The 18242-nt window shown below is 53.9% G+C and overlaps 1 protein-coding gene across 3 annotated transcripts in view; it reads right to left on the bottom strand.

Annotated features, from left to right (window-relative positions):
- The window catches only part of Kcnq4 (potassium voltage-gated channel subfamily Q member 4), a 51882-nt gene extending 41906 nt beyond the window's left edge, over window positions 1–9976 (bottom strand). For 2 of the 3 annotated variants that reach the window (XM_005317874.4, XM_078026028.1), the window contains exon 1: window positions 9648–9976. In XM_005317874.4, coding sequence (XP_005317931.3) covers window positions 9648–9961 — 314 coding nt within the window. In that variant the 5' untranslated portion in view covers window positions 9962–9976. The remainder of the gene's footprint in view (window positions 1–9647) is intronic. The other variant, XM_078026029.1, reaches the window with a different exon arrangement.
- Window positions 9977–18242: the final 8266 nt, after the last annotated feature.

Genomic DNA, 18242 nt, shown 5'->3' with positions numbered 1-18242 from the left:
TAGTTTCCTACCTGCAAAGTGGGATCATCAATAGTGCTGCCACATAATGGGGACTAGAAGAACTAGATGACCTGGAGTTTGCTTGCTCAGACAGAGCTCAATCAAGGGCTGGTTCCTATTCAGTGTCCTTGCCCTGGCCCATCCTTCCTATAGCTCCCCACTGCCCACAGGATAAGGCCCATCTCCATAACCCAATGATCAAGGCCAAGCCCTGAGGGCCCTGGATACCCCAGAGACTGCGATCCTGGCCAGAGGGACTTTGAAGCCCCATCTCAAAACCTTTGCTCTAACTGTTCCTTCCACCTGGAGCACACACTCTTGCGATAAAATGGCAAGAGTTTTCAGCACACAGAGGACCAAGGTGTCCTTTCTCCACTTCTCTCCAGTTGGCAAACACTCTTCTCCTTACAACTGGCCTCAAGGCCACCGTCCTTCCTGCATTCCTTTCCAACCATGTGCCATGTAGGGGGCTCAGGACCTCCCCTTCCCCCGCCATGGCTCAGTGTGGAAGAACCAAGAACACATGGGGTACAGTGAGCTGAGAACCCTCAGTTGAGCCTGGGGTAAGGAGTGCCTCCCAAGAACTAGGAACATGCAGGAGGGACAGAGATCGGCCTGATGATGAGGCAGGTGGGAGAAGGGAGGGAGCCGCAGGCAGAGGGAAAGCACCACACGCTGGAACACAGAGGGCTCGGGAGTCACTGTCACGGGCTGGAATTCTGACTGGGTCACGGACAAGATGTATAACTCGCTGGGCCTTATTTCCCTTCTCTGAGACTCAGGTTCCTCTCAGCAAAATGGGAACGATAATAGTGCCTGTCACTAGTGGCTCAGGAGGAGCAAAGAGTGCATGCTGAAGGGGTCCTGCCTTGGACGCTGCTGTGGGGGTGTCACCGTCAGGTGCAGCGAGGAAGGAGGGCAGGTTTGGAGGGGGATGCTGGGTTTCAGATGCTCAGGGGAGATGCTCAGAGGTGGCAACACAGGAGCCTCAGGGATGACACTGTGGAGAGGGAGGCTGTCCTCAGGGAGTTGAACATCAGGGGTCAACTTCCTGCTGACAGAGCCAGGGAAGCAGGCCAGGGAAGATGGGGGAAGTCTGCACCTATAGGAAGGGCCCCAGGGGCTGGGGTGGAGCTCAGTGGTAGGGTACTAGCATGCCCAAGGCCCTGGGTCCACCAGGCACAAGAAAGAAAGGAAGGAAGGGAAAGGAAGAAAGGGAAGGAGGGAAGGAGAGAAAAGGAGCACAGGAAGGGGCCCAGACCCCGCTGTTGGGGAAGCAGCAGGGTATAGGTAAGTCCCGGCTCCCAGGAGCCTCTTTCTCAGATTGAACCCGGCCTCTGCCAGTTATCAGCCATGTTGACCTTGGTAAGTCATTTAACTTCTTTATACCTTAATCCTCTTATGTGTAAAACAGGCTAATGTGGATTTTTTTTAAAAGATAAAAAGCATGGGAAGCCAAGGCTGGGTGGCACACGCGCATAATCCCAGCTACTTGGGAGGCTGAGGCAGGAGGATTTCGAGAGCCCCATCTGAACGATTTAGTGAGATCCTGTCTCAAAATAAAATAAAAAAGGGCTGGATGTAGTTCAGAGGTAGAGAACTTGCCTAGCATGTGTAAGGTCCTGGGTTCAATCCCCAATCCTGAGGGAAAAACACCTTCCGGCATCCCCAGGTGGCACTGCCTTCCCTCTGCAGGGTCTCGGGTCACACACTAACCTCCTACCAGACTGCCACCATCCCCAAGGTTAAAAGTCAGATGAGAGAAGGACCTGGGGGGTGTTCCCTCCTTGTGGAGGACAGAGGCAGAGTTCCTGTGCCCCACCCCCCTCACACACACTGTAGTGTATAACTCCCACCTCCTGAGCTGTGTCCTCAGTCATCTGCTTGCTCCTCCGGGCCTCAGTTTCCACATCTGTGAAATGAAGTCCTGTATCTGCTCAGACATGAGGCCTCTGCTCTGGTAGCAGGGATTGGAGGATGGAAGAAAAGCCTATTTCTGACCTGCTGGTTCTGCCCCCAGGGGAGGACATTTCCCCCACCCCCAGGCCTGCACCCCCATTATGCCCAGGGACTGATCCCTCCAGTAGAGGGTGGCAGTCATGCCAAATGGGCAGGAGCAGAGGCGCCAGGGATTGTGCTGACAAAGCTGTTCCTTCCTCCCTCCTTCTCTCCCTACCCTTCCCCTCCCAGGGGAGGGCCAAGCCCAGCAAAAAATAAACCCAAAGACAGTGACCTGGACGGGCCTGAGGCTCCCAGGGAGAAGCAGCAAGGAAGGAAGGGTGGGAAGAGATGCAAGCCTGCCACCTGCCTCCCCCAATTCAAAAGCCAGTGGTTCCTGATCTGATCCCTCCTCCAGGTTGGGCTCAGAAGGAACAGGCATCTCCCCTCCACCCTCCACAATGTGGAGGAGGGGTGACACTCCTTGATGGGGACATAGAGTAAATCTTGTCAGGCCCTACTGGCAGGGGTCTACAAGTTTTGGAAAGAATACTCCCAGGGAATCTCATTCTATCTCTTGGTTATTGGACAGCCCTTTCTGATATCTGACCTCCATCCCTTTGGTGTCAGTGGGAACCATGCTCCATTTATCTCCAGCAAGCTTTCTCCATCCCATCTGCCTGGCCTAGGTCTCTGACAAGTCAGGAAGAGTTTTGTCCCAAGATTTCCTTTCAGCGCCTAGAGACCCCACTCTAGCCACTGTTTCTCTGGGAGGAAAGGAAAAGGAAAGAAGGGCCAAGTTCCCGGCTCCAGTGCCTCCCTCCCTCAGGCGCTGCCCCTGGATTTCCAATTAGTCTGCTGCCTGGGGCTGCCCCTCCTGTTCCTCACTCCCCTTCCCTACCCACTCCCCACAGCCAGGTGCCAACCTCCAGGTACACAGATCCTATCCGGGGAACAAAGCTGCCCAGAGAGCCTAGAATCCTGGGGAGCTCTTTGGGTGCCCCAGGAGTCTGATCAGTACCTTCTTTCCAGCCCCTCAGAGCCCCCCACACTGGGGGCAAGCAGCCTCCCCGGTTCCCCTGTAAGTGCTACCCTGTCCTCTGATGGGTCCCCAGGCAAGGCACTGGAATATAAGCCCCCACCCACTACAAAATCCCAGGTGCTGAATCAGCAGTTCCTGTCACTCATCCGGCACGGCTCTGTGCTCTGCAGCCCTAAGTGAGTGACCCACTTTCCTGTCAAGCCCATTTTATAGAAGAGGACAGTGAGGCTCAGGGATAAGGGTAGAGTGCAGGGCACCTTCCCAGGGAATGTGAGACAGATCTCTACATCTCTTTTGGATTCTCTGCCCTCATTCCCAGACAGCACTGGATCAGGAGAGAGCGGGAGATGGCCTGCCTCTCTCAGGGGCCCAGGGCTCGCTCTCTGGGGATCCCTGGGGCCAGGCTAGCTGCCAGGGTTTGACCATGATGCCCAAACTTCAGCTGCAAAATGGCACTCTGGTACACACAGACACACTCACGCCTACACACGTGGCCCTCAAGCCTCTAAAAGAGGAGGTAGCAGAGGTCAGTCCTCCCATCGGCTCCACGGACTCCTCACAGTGGGCTCCTGCTCCCTCAGACCCCGCCCTGGTCCCCACACCTGGCACAGTGTTGATGCTCTTCAACTACATTTGTCAAGTGAAAGAAGAAGCAAATCTATGTGTGTCCTAAGGCCCCAGGTTGGAGTCCTGGTGCCTCCATTATCTAGGGGTGTAGGCAAGCAGGTGACGTCCCTTCACCTAGACTCACTTTCCTCAGGCAGGAAATGAGGATGATGGTGCCCACCGGACATAGTGGCTGGGAGAATGAAATAAGAGAACGCAATTAACAGGCTCCGATGGAGGCTTGGTGGCACACGCCTGTAGTCCCCTCCACTGAGGACGCTGAGACAGGAGGATCACTTGAGCCCAGGAGTCAGCCTGGGCAACACAGCAAGACCCCATCTCTCCCCCCACACTTCTCTCTTTCTCTCTCTCACCAACTCACACAAGGTTCAGATGGGCCTGGTAGATGCTCCACAGAAGGCCACAAAGACAACCATCAGGCTGTCCACTGAGAGCCACTCACACAGTGACACCGGCAAACCCAGCTCCTACTCTCCTACACTCACTGTGCGGTGCCAAGGACACTGGTCAATCAGACCTCTCCCCACAGGCAGAAAAAGATGACAATAAAAACATTATTATAATAATCGCAATGACATCAATGGCTCAAGACTGTCCCCAGCACAGCGGCACATTGCTACCTGTCCTCCAGGCCTGAGAGGCCTAGAAGCAGGCATTATTTCCATTTTTCAGATGAGAAAACTGAAGCTCAGAACAGGTGAAGTAACTGAGCGAGGACACAGGACTGCTGAGGGCAGAAGCAGAACTGAACTCAGATCGGTCAGACTGGTGCCAGGCTCTTACCTCCCTGTGGGACAGGCTCCAGGAAAATGAACGGTGCCCCGTCTCCCCACCCTGGACCCTCAACTCTCACACTAGGGGCTGCCCCAGGTCAGACACTCAGAATTCCCTGTTGAGCCCCAGGGCCCACCAGAGGATCTAACCTGCCCCCAGAGCTGCATGGGCAGAGCACGGGTGATAGGGAGGGACAGTGAGGGGGGGCGGGGACACCTCAGGCTGCTGAGAGAGTCTGGAAGCCCCCTGCACAGCTCCTCTGGGGGCAGACTCAGGCTGCAGAGCCTCCTCTCCCTGCTCCCAGGCACTTTCAGCGTCTTTGATGGCTCCGAGAACCTTAAATTAATCACCCACTCAAAGTGCTACCATCAGCCCAAGAATAACCACTCCTGAAGCACTCCTGGCTCCAAAACTCCAAGGTTACTGGCTTCTGCAGCAACGGGAATTGAAGTCAGACATCCAGCAGGGTTTCCTCAATGGAAGAAAGGAATGTACTATGGAGTTGGGGGTGGGGTAGGCGGACAACGAAGCTTCTAGTAGGACCCCCAAAGGAGAATCAGGAAGGACAGAGCAAAGGGGTGCACAGAAGAGGCAGGTGACCTAGGAATAGGAGGGTCTCTCCACTCTCCCCCTCCTTAGAAAGGCCAAAAAAGAGATTGGGGCTTAAAAAAAAAAGGTAGCACAAAAAAATGTGGGTCACCCTCCAAGAGCTTCCCGATCACAAGGTAAAGTTCCTGGAGTCTTCTCTATGGGCTGGGATGAGGAACTTTGCTGTCTGAAGTCCTGGTGTAGGAGGCAGTGGCCTGGGTTCCTGGCAGGGTCCTACCACTGCCTCAGTAGGTGTGGCCTTGGAGGAGTGTGGGTCCCTTTCAGAGCCTTGGTGTACCCTATAGTACACCACAGGGTTGGAGGGAAGGTGCTTGGGGACCCTCCAGGGGTAGCGCAGGCCAGCAAAGTTCTAGAAAGCCAGCTATCTTGCTCCTACACCATCCTGTGGCTGCCCTCTGACATAGACGCACAAATAAGCACAGATCATAGGTGCCCTCTGCTGCGGCCGTAGCTAGATAAAGACAAATCTCCAGGCAGGGGTCCAGCTCCAATTGGCCCTGGGGTCTGGGCTGGGGCCACAGGCCCAGCATGGGTGCCTAGGAAGTGAGCATAAAGGTACAGGCTGTGCATTAGATTCCTTTCCCTTGGTTGTGTGCTGCATGTCCATTTGCAATATGCATGGACATGCATGTCGAGGTTGCAGCAAGCATGCAAGAGACATTCAGGTGAGCACATGGCAGGAATTTATGTATACAAAAAGAGTGCCCCTGCATTGGGTGCTACCGGGCAGTTTCTATTCAATTCCACAAAATCCTATCGCTACTCCCACCCCCTCCCCCAGTCCCATCTGTGTGCTGGGTGCTGAGGACAGACGGACAACACAGGAATGCTGCTCCCAGGGTTCCTGCAGCAGAGGGCCAGCTGGGCCTGAGATGCAGAGGACAGCAGCTCCGAGTCCCACCAGCTCTGGGCTGGGGCACTCTCTCTGGGCAACCTCTCCTGAATCTGTTTTCTTGTCTGTCACATGGGGAGGAGATCAGCAGCCACCTGGTGAGGCTGTGAAGGATACAGGGAGAGTGATTTAAGAGCACATAGCACAGTGCCTGGCACACAGTGGGTGCTGCCACCCGGCTGGAAATCTTAGTTCAAACTCCAAGGGTGCACTGGGTGGCCACAGGGAGCAGAAGGAGCAGTCCTGACAGGGAGTCAGGCATCCTGGGGTCTGGCCCTCGCATCTGCCACCAATGGACCATGTGACTTTGGTCTCTAGAGCCTTAGTTTTCTTGGAAGCAAAATGGGGCTGTCAAAATATGAAGATGGACCTGGCAGGGAAGCCTGGGGTTAGGGGTGCCCTTTGCTGGGATTATTTCCAGCCCAGGAGATGTTCTTTCTCAGACGATCAGGGTGGAAGTTTGGGGGCTCCGGAGTTAAAAGCCTGAGAACCCCAGGAACTGCCGCCACCTCCTCCCCTCCCCATTCCCACAGTTTCTGACCCCAGGGACAAGGCTGAGAGAGGATGTTTACAGAGCAGTAAACCTTCACATAGAGAAAGTTCGCTGGGCAGCTGGGGGCTGGGAGCAGCAGGCAGTGTCTCACAGAGGCTTGGGAAGCATGGTGGGCAGTGGGGCCTTGCTCTATAGCAGCCCCTTCCAGCCCTCAGATTTCAAGGGAGGGCGGTGTGGCCTTTGAGAGGGCTCTGAAAGGGGTGAGCTTCTCCATTCCCAAGGCTCAGGAAGCAGGTTGGACAGTGATGGGTATTTTGTACCAAGAGCAAGGCCCAGGAAGGGCTGAGGAGCTCAGGGGCTGGGGCGCAGGGTGGAGAAGTGGGCTTGGTGGCAGGACCAAGGACTGAAGAGAAAGGAAGAGCCCTAGGGCCCAGCCACCCCTCATTCTGGATCTCAACAAGAACTCCAGAGTTGGCACTTCTCACTTCCCAGAGCAGCGGCTGCTGAGAGGAGAGGCCGAATCAGGCTTGTCCTCTGGGCAATCCCCCAGGCCCAGGTGCCAGAAAAGGTGCAGCTTGTGCAAAGGGGCCAGGCTGCCAGGTGTGAGAGGTGTGAGAGGTGTCCCAGCTCCTCCTTCCCGAGCCTTCTCTTCCAGGTTCTTCTGAGCATCCCTCTCGCCGCTGCCTATCTCCCGGGGAAGGGGTACTAACTAACTGCACACTGGACTCTCCTCACTTGGGGAAGGGGAGGGCTAAAAAGCCCAAGGGCAGGAAGCACTTCTTGGCAAAAACACACAAGACCCTGCAGTGAGTGGCTGAGAAACCTCACATCTGGAGCTCCTAAAGAACAGGAGACACTTCTGTGTGGGTCCCCTCCCCCAGCCCCAATAATAACAACCATCCCTCACAATCCGACAGGCCCCTGCAGCTTACCAAGCTCTTTCCCACCCATTACCTCATCCAAGAGGGAGGCCCACAAGGTTGGGGTTTCTGTCCCCTTTGACAACCTACAGATCTAAAGCTCAGAGACCAACACAAGGTCACAGAGCACCTAAGAGGTGGGACTCCTGGCCCTCCTTGAGCTCTGAGATGAATGAAGAGTTCCCGAGATCGCTAAACATCCGGACATTTTCACACCACATTTCCTCCCTGAGAACTCCAAGAAATGCCTCAGCCTGGGCTCCTGGGGACAAGTGCTCAGGACAAGCATGCCCCTGGCCAGGGCATTCCTGGCATCCAGAAAGGGCAGGATGTGGGGCAAAGGTGTCAGCAGATTTAGCTCCTGGAGAGGAAGGAGAGGCCCTTCCAAAGGTGGTGACTACAGTGGCCGACTGAGAGGTAGATGGCAGGTCCTTTACCCCCAGTGACCCTCATGGGGTCTGAGAGGTCAGGCCTTGGGGGCTAAGGAACCCTACTCAGAGTTGACTAGCTTTCCTAGGCCCAACTATGCCTTGGAAAAGTTATCTCCCAAGAGGAGCCTATGGAGGACAATTTGTGATCTGAATGTCTCAGCTTCCTTGGGCACCTGAGGGGGCTGCCACAATGTCACCATTTTTTTCCCCTTTGCTGAGGATCAAACCCAGGGCCTTCTGCACCCTAGGTAAGTGTTGAATTGCACCCCCAGTCCTCATGCAGTCACTCTCAATGAGCAGCTCTTGCCTCTCACACCCAAGGCCACCAGCAATGAACCTCATCAATCCAACTATCTTCTGTATCAACAAACATTCATCTCAGGCCTCCCAAGGGATGGGGCTACTCTTAACTGTTGACCAAGCCTGACTTTATGTTCTGAGCAATCTCACTTCTCTGTCCCTGGCCCAGCCCTGCAGGGGTATGTGTGCACAAAGTCAAGGCTGCCACCCCCAGGCACAATGGCAGAGGGAGTTTTCTACCTCAGCCATTAAGTTCTATGGGTCCAATTCCAACTGGGCAGAAGTAGGCAAGCAGGTACTAGGGGGGCAGGCAAGAAGATAGAGCAAAACACAGGTGGAAAAGGCCAGATAGAAGAGTGGCCAGGTAGACAGGTGGAGAAACAGAAGCAGATAGAACTGGACAGGCCAATGGAAGGATGGAAGGAGACCAGCAGGAAGACTGCTGGCCAGTTAGGTGGAGAGATGAACACACAGGCCAATTCTCACACAGGTGGAAACTCAGTCTGGCAGAGGGACAGCCAGACAAGCAGAACTGCTGAACAGTCAGGTGGAGGGACAGGCAAGTGGACCACCCAGGAGACCCCAAGACCAAAGGACCCCAAGACTCTGGCAGTGGTGAGAAGGGATTAATAGATGCACATTTTCCAGGCACATTAGGTCTCTCTTGGGCACCTCCAAGCATCCCAGAGCCAGGCCCAGCCCTTTAACTGATATCCACTGGGCCTCTCATGTTCCCTGCTGGGCCAGGCTGTCCCCCAAGACTAGTTCTGAGCTGCCAAAATTCACTCTTCACATCCAAGAGGGGTCAGTGTTTTTGAAAGTTGTAGGAGACTGCTGAGGGGGGGCAGGGCCCAGCGTCAGTGTTTCCAAACCAACCCCTCTCCTCTTTCTTTTTCCCCTAGTGCCCAAAGCCAGGCCTGGTGCAGCGGGCCAGCAAGGCAGGCGAGCTGGGCCCAGCAAGCTGGGCAGGGCAGGGCATCTACTGCTACTGCCTGAGAAGTTGAGGATGGAGGGCAAGACTAGTGGAAACAGATAAGTCAGACACAGCACACAGGCCTGTCTGGCCTGGGGAGACCTCCAAACACCTACAATCTGAGACCAGCCCTGGGCTGTGCTGGGGGGGGGGGTCCCCGGAGAGGAGCATCTCCAAGGGGAGCCAGGTGGGAGCCCATCACAGCTACAGAGCTGGAAAAGAAGTAGCAGCAAGTGCGGGGGCTAAGAAGTCCTCTTTGTGTCTGGGACACAGGGAGTGAGAGGTGGGGAAGAGGAAAAAAGAGCCCCACATCAGTGGCTCCAGACTTGCTGAGCGGAGGGGATTAAGAAGCTGTATGTGGGGAGTACCTGAGACAGGAGCAGGAGGTGGTGATCAGGGCGGAAATAAGGAATAGAGCTGGAGGAAGGCTGAAGCTAGGGCAAGCAGGGGTCAGAGCTGGGAGATCAGGGGTTAGGGTCAGACTGGGGGTCCAAAAACCGGGCTCAGGCCTGAGAGGGAGAGGCGAGGGTCGGCCTCGGGGTAGAGGGGTAGGAGGCGGAGCCAGGGCGGGCGGGGAGTCCCCAGGGAGCCCGGCTAGTAAAGGGACAGCGCCGGGGCACGCCAAGGGGCGCGGGGTCGCAAACTCACATGAAGACGTGGTAGACGAAGGCCCAGCCGCGGGGCCGCTCCAGCACGTTGTAGACCCAGTTCTGCAGGCGACGGTAGCGCTTGTGCGCCGCTGAGGAGCGCTGGCCACAGGCGGAGCCGGAGCCAGAGCCCTGCCCAGGGAGGGGCGCGCCCGGCGGCAGGGGGCTGCCCAGGAGGCCGAGGCGGCGCGGGGAGCCGCCCCCGCCGGCCTCGCCCTGCTCGCTTTGCACCGCCGTGAGCGCCACCAGCTCGGCGCGGGGGGCGTCCCCGGGCTGGGGGCCCAGGCCGAGGCGGCGCGGGGGGGCCTCGGCCATGGGCGGCGCCGGGCAGGGGGGCCGGGGCCCGGTGCGGTCCGAGGCGGGGGCGCGCTCGGAGCGCTCAGCGGCGCATGGCTCGGACCCGGGGCCGGGGGGCGGCCCGGGCAGGCGCGGGCGGCGGGGGCTAGGGGTCGGACCGGGGCCGCGCCGGGGCCGGGGGCGGGCGCTCGGAGCCTGGGGGCCGCCGGAGCCCACACTGACCGCCCGCTTCCCCGGCGACTGGGGCGGCTCTTTCCGACTCCAACTCTCTTATTACGCGCTCCATGCCGCTCGGCTTTCCACCTGCCGCCGGCGCGCGCTCACATGTCAGCCTCCCCCGCCCCGCCCCTCCCCCGCCACCCCCGCCCGCCCCGCCGCCGCCTTCCCAAATCGGGAGGGAGCGAGCCAGCCAGCGAGCGCGGCCAGGCGGAGGGAGGGACCGCGCGCGGAAGGCGCAGGCAGGGCGCGCGGATCGCCGACTCCGTGGCGGGGCCGGACAGCGTGGCAGGGGTAGCGCGTGGGGCCGGGAAGCTGAGCGTGTGCAAGTGGTGTGCACCGATACGGAAGGCAATGTGGCCCTGAAGGGCGACCTAGGGTTGGGACGCCCGCTGGGTGGTTGTGGAAAGTGGGGCGTGGAGTGTGGAGTTGCGGCTGCGCTCCTGGATGGGGCATGGTGTCCTGTGGAGTTTAGCGTGCCTGAGTGGAGGATTGTCTGCTTGTGTGTGCAGAACCGGTGGCTGCAGGTTCGCGAGGTGATGGGTCGTGGTTACATGTGAAGATGGTGTGCAGAGTTCAGGCTGCGCTGCGGGAGGTATGCCTGTCGGGTTGTGTCCTTCGCGCATTGTTCAGGGTGTTCAAAGTGCGCCCAGTGCTGAGTGCGCCCCGAAATCAGTTGCAGCTGCTCTGGCTGCTACCTGAAGGGCCTGGTGCCCGAGGGCTACCCAGATATATTGGGCAGTGTGTCTGTTTCCTCACACCTCTGAACTTCCCATCCTCATCATGTAGGAGGAGCCCCCAATTAGCACCCTGTACAGAACAGGAGCCTCCCCTGATGCGCCTACCTGCTCCTCCTAGATCGTGGGAAACCCTCCATTGCCTCACTGCCAGGTCAGGAGACCAAGTTCAGGGCAGGAGGCCAAGTTCAGGGCAGATGGGACGTGGGGAGGTAAGCGCTGAGCAAACCTTAGGGGAACGGACACTTCCCTTCAAAGGCCCCTCAAGATTTGCTTAGATGGGATTCTGATCCCACCCAAAGGAGGGGAGACTCCCAGCGCACCCGCTCTCCACCCGACTGGTTCTTCTTAGTGCCTGACCTCCATCTCCAGCCTGGGTTGGGGGCCTCTCCTTTTAGCCTTCAGGGCCCTGCACAGGGTAGTAATTTGGGTTTCCTGATCATCCTTCCCTTTTTTCTTGTCAAATGCTGTGACCACACCAGCCTCTCCCTCCTCAGGCCCTGCCCCGGGGTGAAGCGCTTCCGCAGCAAACTCTTCCCGGTTCCTCCGGGAGGATCTCGGGGGACACAGCCTGAGCTGCGGGAGGGGAGAGCGAGGCGGGGCGGGAAGGCGAGCTCGATTCTCAGCTGTCAGCAAAGGCAGCATTGATCTGCGGAGCGGCCCATGGGGGAGGGCAGGAGTCAGGGCTGTGGGCGGATTAGGAGGGGGCTGCCAGGACCTGGGGATCGCCAAGCTGGTCTTAGCAACCGGTCCAAACCCCAATCACCTAGTGACCCTATTCCCTCTGCCTCCTGGGGGCTGACAGGAATCTCTCCTGCTGCTCTTAGCTCTGGGTGTGTCCAGGGCCAGAACCTGGTGCTCCTGGGCAGGTTATGGCCCTGTCTGCTGACAGCCAGGGAAGGTTTCATAGACCCTACTGTGGATGCAATGCCCAGGCTAGGTTGAGTCATCCCCTATTAAGTTGAAGCCAGCACTCCCACCCCCACCCAACACACACAAGCCACAGATATGTGGCACTGCCTCCCCTGACTCTGTGTACAACTGTGTCCATCAGGAGCCCAGGAGATGGGACTCAGGTCTGGTTGTGAATGGTGCAAAGGAAAGCAGCTGCCAAAGGCCTGGGGTCTTTTGAGACTCTTTAGTGACAGAAATGGAACTTGAATTCAGGTTGCCCTTATCAGCATCCAGAATATCTAAAATTGGGTCTGTTCTGGGAAGTCTGATCCTGTCGAGCTCAGCATCACCTCTGAACCCTGTGCTCTCTTCCCAAAGAGAACAATATATGTCCTTTCCCCTCATATGGAGCCCTCCCTGCAGGGAGAGGGTCTTTCATCATGTTTCCCAACTTTGAGTTCCAGATTACTCTCTCAAAGGCAGCAGGAAGAAGAGACTAAAGTCTCAGCTAGAGGGATGGAAGTTAGATCTTAGGAGGTACCTCCAGAGGGCACTGAGGCCTGCTTCTCCTGCAGGTGCACTTGTAATAGAGGAACAGGTCCACTCTTACTCAAAAGGGAGAGACTTGAACCCTTCATAAGAGATGGAAGGGATGGGGGAGATGGTTCTAGGAGACACTAGCACAGTTTAGTTAGTGTGTGTGCATGAGAAAGCGGAGGAGGCAGAGGAAAAAGTCCACTTTAGAGAAGACAGGTGGCCACTGTGAGTGTCATCCAGTGGCCTTCCTGCCCCCATCCGGATTCACAGGACATGACTGGGAGGATGGACTTTCCCCATGGCAGCCTCAAGTGACTAAGACACTTTTCTGAGCAAACAGCTGTCCCAGGCTCCCTCAGTTGGCCTCTGCTGGAGGGAGGCAGAGTATGCTGTGGTTTCCCACAGTCCTTCCTCCCCTCTCCCACCTGTTCCCTTGACCCACCCTCAAGGCCATGTCCCTCCCTGGTAACACTATCCAAACTTCTCTGCTCTGCACAGACTCACTGTCCCACCTGCATAGTCCCTCCCCTGCTGTGGGCTTCAGTTTTTCCATCTGTACAAGAAAGGGGCAGAATCCTTGATCTAATTCATCATCGTCCTCATCATGTTTCAAGAGCAAGTATTGATTGAGAGGGAGGGCAGGGAGAGAGAGTGCTCCCATTTTCAACTGTGTGCCACGGCCCTGTCCCTTGTGGGACCTAGGGCAGTCCTTTGCATGTGAAAAAGCTGAGGCTCAGAGAGGTTCGGGGACTCACCTAAGGATACACAGCCAGTCAGTGACCCCACAACTGTCTGTGACCTGTGCTTCCCTGTGACTGGCATGTAACTACTGAGCCTGAGTGTTGGGGTCAGTGTTGGGACTGAAGGAACCATACATGGTCAACCCTTGTACTCCAGGACTCAGTCCTGCCAGAGGGTAAGACTCCCAGGTCTGAAAGGATTGAGATCTGGAAGTAGATGGGACCTCAGTCCCTGGAGCACTATTCAATCCTTTTATTGACTTCCACTGTGACCTCAGGTCATTCAAGGGCTCAAATTCCTTCCCTGGAGTGGGTAGGGGTGATTTAAGCAGGGGTTCTCAGACTTCACCAGCAATGGAATGCTTCTTACAGACAGAATCACAAGGGAGCTCCCAAGTGTGTCAAGGCATTCCCACAGAGGCACTCGTTGAGGTGAGGGGGTCTAGGTTCTAGCCTGCTGCCTTCTCCTCCTCCTCCATCCTATACCCCAGGACCACCCTTATATCTCTAAGGGTCACTAGAGGTCCTAAGTCTTCACTAGCAATGGCAGAGCCTTGTAGGCGGAGGGCTTGGAGAAGAAATACAACCAGCAATGCCTGTGGCTACCATCAGTGAAGCCATGCTAAATGCTAAGCCTCCTGCAGGGGGGTGGACCTGCTTAGTCTTTTCCAGCATTCCAACAACGCTGTGGGTTCACACGGTTCACATAGCATTTTACAGTCAAGAAGACTGAATGAAGCTCAGGGAAGAGACTTGTCTAGTCCAGCTCTTGACCCCTGCACTGCAGCGTGTGTGGGTGTGGGGTACTGGGATGGGGAGGATGTTTGAGGTCATAAGAGAGGAAGAACAAGCATGGCCAGGGGCATGCAAGAGGCCTTGAATGCCAGGCTAAAGGGTCCGATTTGACCAGATAGGAAAAAGGAAGCATGGGCAGAGCCTGAGCCTGAGTATGCTACAATGACTGAGGCTCCCCAGAAGCAAACCCAGGAGTGGTGGGGCAGGAGGCACTGGCATGAAGAGAAGTTTAGCAGTGCCAGGGGCAGAAAGAGCCCTGAACCACAAGCCACAGCTTGGCTTCCAATCCTGGCTGGCAGGAGGGCTGAATGTAATAATGCATGAAAAAGTCACAGATCATGCCGGTGGGTGTACAAATGTGAACCATTCTGTCTACTGCTCTTCAAGTGAGCATTGGTACGGGTATGCTCTTGAGGTGATGGCATCACATTGTTGCCTTTGAGAATCCTCCTCCTCAGAGAGCAGGAGCGGGTGTGAGAAAGAAGGCCTCCTTCCTTTTCCCTAAGCAGTCCAGAAAGGACAAGAGATTTGGACTGCCCAGTGGATGAGAGGGCTGAAGGGTCCCCGGATGTGAGTGTGCCACTGACCTGCTTCCAGCCTAACCAAGCTGGCCTGGCCAGTCTGCTCAGTCACAGGAAGTGAAGAGGTCGCAGTGTCGCTGAGCTCAGCGAAAGTTGACCCCCATTGATCTTGAAGGGTTGGAGGGGTCCCACCAGGAGGAGTCAGAGGGAAAGGGATGTGTGGAAATGAAAGTCAGAGCTGTGCCTTTTTGGACACTCTTCCTTTTTGGTCACATTCTTGCCCCTTAATCCTACTCCTAGAGACTGTGCTGAAGGCTTCAGTACTATGGTCCTGCTGGTAGGCTCCATGTTCTCAGAGGGCCACTGGGACAGTGGAGCAATTGAAAAATATAGAAGACGGACTGTTCTGAGTGGCAGAGTGTCCACTCAAAAAGAACCTGTATGCTGTCTTGGCGAGAGGAACTTGGATGAGGGCTCAGGAAGGCGATGATGTGAGTGGGAGGGACTAAGTGGCAGCCAGAGGGATTCAGACAAGGGATGATACTTGTTAAGGGAGGGGGATGAGGGCTCAGAAGAGAGGCGAGAGACTCAGTGGCAGGATGGGGAGGCTCCAAGAAAGAAACTTCCAGGTGAAACTTGACTTCAGCTGTCTCAGGCTCCTGGAGGTTCCCTTGTCTCTAATCCAAAGCTTTTGCCCAAGCAACCTCCTCTTTGAAATATTAAATGTGTAAGATACATGATGGATTACTATTATTTTAAAAAGATATCTAGGGGCTGGGGATGTGGCTCAAGCAGTAGCACGCTCGCCTGGCATGCGTGCGGCCCGGGTTCGATCCTCAGCACCACATACAAGGATGTTGCATCCGCCCATAACTAAAAAATAAATATTAAAAAAAATTTTAAAAAAAAGATATCTAAGCTCAAAAGTGAGAATGAGATTTTTTTTTTTTTTAAATTGACTTAATGTCTTTACTGGGACCTTCAGGAGGAAAATGAAGACCTGGAGGAGACTCTAGGTCCAACAGCGTATGTGCCTTTTTTTTTTTTTTTAAGAGTGAGAGAGAGAGAGACAAAGAGAGAGAATTTATATATATATATATATATATATATATTTTTTTTTTTTTTTTAAGTTTTCGGCAGACACAACATTTTTTATTTGTATGTGGTGCTGAGGATCGAACCAGGCCGCACCTCTTGAGCCCCAGCCCCAGAATGTGAATTCTTAAAAAAAAAAAAAAAAAATGTTTTTTAGTTGTAGTTGGACACAATGCCTTTGTTTTATTTATTTTATTTTTATGTGGTGCTGAGGATCGAACCCGGCACCTCACATGTGCTAGGAGAGTGCTCTACCGCTTAGCCTGAGAATGAGACTTCTTTAAGGGTAGAAATGAAAGGGTATTCCTGGTGGTGAGCAGGAGTGGAAGCTGCACCTCCAAGATGGTGGAGAGCTTCAGTGTTCCAGCAAGGACAAGAAATATAGCTGAAGATCCCATGAATGGAAGGAACTATACTATGCTCCCTGCTTAATGCTGGCCTTGAAACATCTCTGCCTGTTGACCACCTGGCTCTGGCTTTAGGTAGAAAGAGTACTCATATGAGTATGGCACCTCAGCCTGTCCATATGGGCTGAAGGCTCAGGATTTGATGCAAAACCCTTAAGCCAAGACACTAAAATAAGAGCTGCTTTGTCTCTCACATGGCTTGGGCACATACAACTGAGAGAGGGTCCCTTGGGGTGACATACACATTCCAGGATACAGTAAGAAAAATGTGCTGAAAATAATCTCAAGGATAAATATTGCATCATATTAGAAGCACAATACCTTGAGAGACTTATCTCTCACAGGAAAATTCATTCCTAAAGACCTAGAGATAATGATATAATCTGAAAAGAAGTTTAATATAGTTTTTCAAGAAGATAAATGAATAGCATCTATAAAACAAGAACAGAAAGACTAAATAGGAACATGTAGCAGAAATGAACATAATTTCTAGAAATTTTAGAAATGAAAACCAAAGTCATTGACATTTTAAAAAATCAATGGGTTAGAAGAGTATATACAGCTGAAGAGAGAATAAATTAGAAGCTACAGCTGGAGGAATCTTCTAGAACAAAGAACAGAACAATAAACAATCAAATGAGACAGAATATTGAACAAAAAATTCCAGCATTGGTATTATTGGTTTTAGAAAGAGATACTAGAGTGACCATGCTATTTCCAGAAATAAGACATGAATTTCTAAATCTAGAAGACCCACAGACTGCCTAGTAAAGTATCTTAAAAAAAAAAAACTACATCCAGACACCTTATAGTCAGAAGTATAGAATATCAAGAATAAAGAGAAAATTCTAAAAGTCATCAGAGACAAAAGATAACTTATCTACAAAAGTCCAATAGTTGAGCTGATGGTAAATTTCTCATCAGCAACAACAGATGCCAAAAGACAATGGAAGAGCAACTTCAGAGTGCTGAGGGCAAATAATTGTGAACCTACAATTCCATATCTTGCCAAACTAGTCATTTAAATCAAAGGGCAAAATAAAGACATTTGGACTTGTATGAGATCTTTGAAAGCTTATATTCCACAGACAGCTCCTGTTCCTCTTCCCTAAAAGAGGGAGGCAAGGGAGGCACAGGGACTTGGGGGAGCGTTGGGAGTTCACAGAGGTGTCACAGGGCTCAGGGAGGCCAGGGCACTAAGGAAAGGCAGGAGGCTCAGGGCTGTTGGAGGGTCAGGCTCTATTTCAGATCTTACCTTAGCACCAGCCAAACAGAGAAGCCTAGCCCAGCCTGGCCCGGCTGGGGCCCAGCTCAGGTTCTCTGCCCTTGACTGCCAGCTTTGCTGTCCTCCTGTCCCCTCTTCCTGGGCTGTGTGGTAGTGGCAAGTACCCAACCTAGGGGTGACACCACCAGCGTGGCTCCTCCTCAAGAAGGCCATGCCCAAGTTACTCCTGTGACTCGGCATGTTTTGTTTTTACCCCCGTGGTACTGGGGATTAAACCCAGCGGTGTGCTACCCCTGAGCTATACCCCCAGCCCTTTCTACTAAAAATTTTGAGACAGGCTAGCTGAGTTGCTTAGGCAAGGTTTCATTTTGTGATCTTTCTGCCTCAGCCTCCCAAGTTGCTGGGATTCCACGTGTGCGCCACCATGCTCAAATTGTGACTGGGCACTCAATCTCTACCCTAGGATCTTCTCTAGGGAGGTCAAGTGCTACCTGACAAAAGCCTATGGATGGCTGGAACTGTGGGACAAATGCTAGGCCCTTTTCCAGGAATTGATGGAGAGGGGACTTTCATTCTCTATAGGAAAAGAATCATGAACAGAGCAGACAAGACCAATGGGGCTGAGGCAGCTGGGCCACCTGGGACAGGTGGTTTTTTGGAGCAGTTGGCTCCATGAAACCAGCTGGTGCCCTTGGGCAATTTTGAGCCTAAGCTCTTGTTATAAAAGGGGGAGAATACATACTTAATAAGGATGTGAAGATGAAATAAGAATCCATTTAGGTACCAAGCTTTAGCTTTATTTTCCAACACATAAATTTCTTAAAAGTATAATCTCTGCCTAATAGCCCTGCCTAGCATATTGTCAATGTGCAATAAAAAACTGTTAACAAGAGAAAATCATGAGTCAGATGAGTAGAGGTGGGTTTGTGTGCAGTGTGCAGAAGTCCCTGTCTCTGGTTTGTCTGCAAGGCAGGCTTTGTGTTCATTCACTTACTCATCAGTTACTGTTACCCTCTTGATCCCAAGCCCTGTGCTGGGATCTTGAGACATAGAAATGACCCTGAATTTGAGGAGGACCACCTGTGAGGAAGACAGAGTATTTTCAGTCTAACTTGGTCTAGCATTTACTATT

The sequence above is a fragment of the Ictidomys tridecemlineatus genome, chromosome 11 (assembly GCF_052094955.1).
Source record: "Ictidomys tridecemlineatus isolate mIctTri1 chromosome 11, mIctTri1.hap1, whole genome shotgun sequence".
NCBI classification, from domain to species: Eukaryota; Metazoa; Chordata; class Mammalia; order Rodentia; family Sciuridae; genus Ictidomys; species Ictidomys tridecemlineatus.
This window is presented reverse-complemented; position numbering and strand designations above follow the sequence as displayed.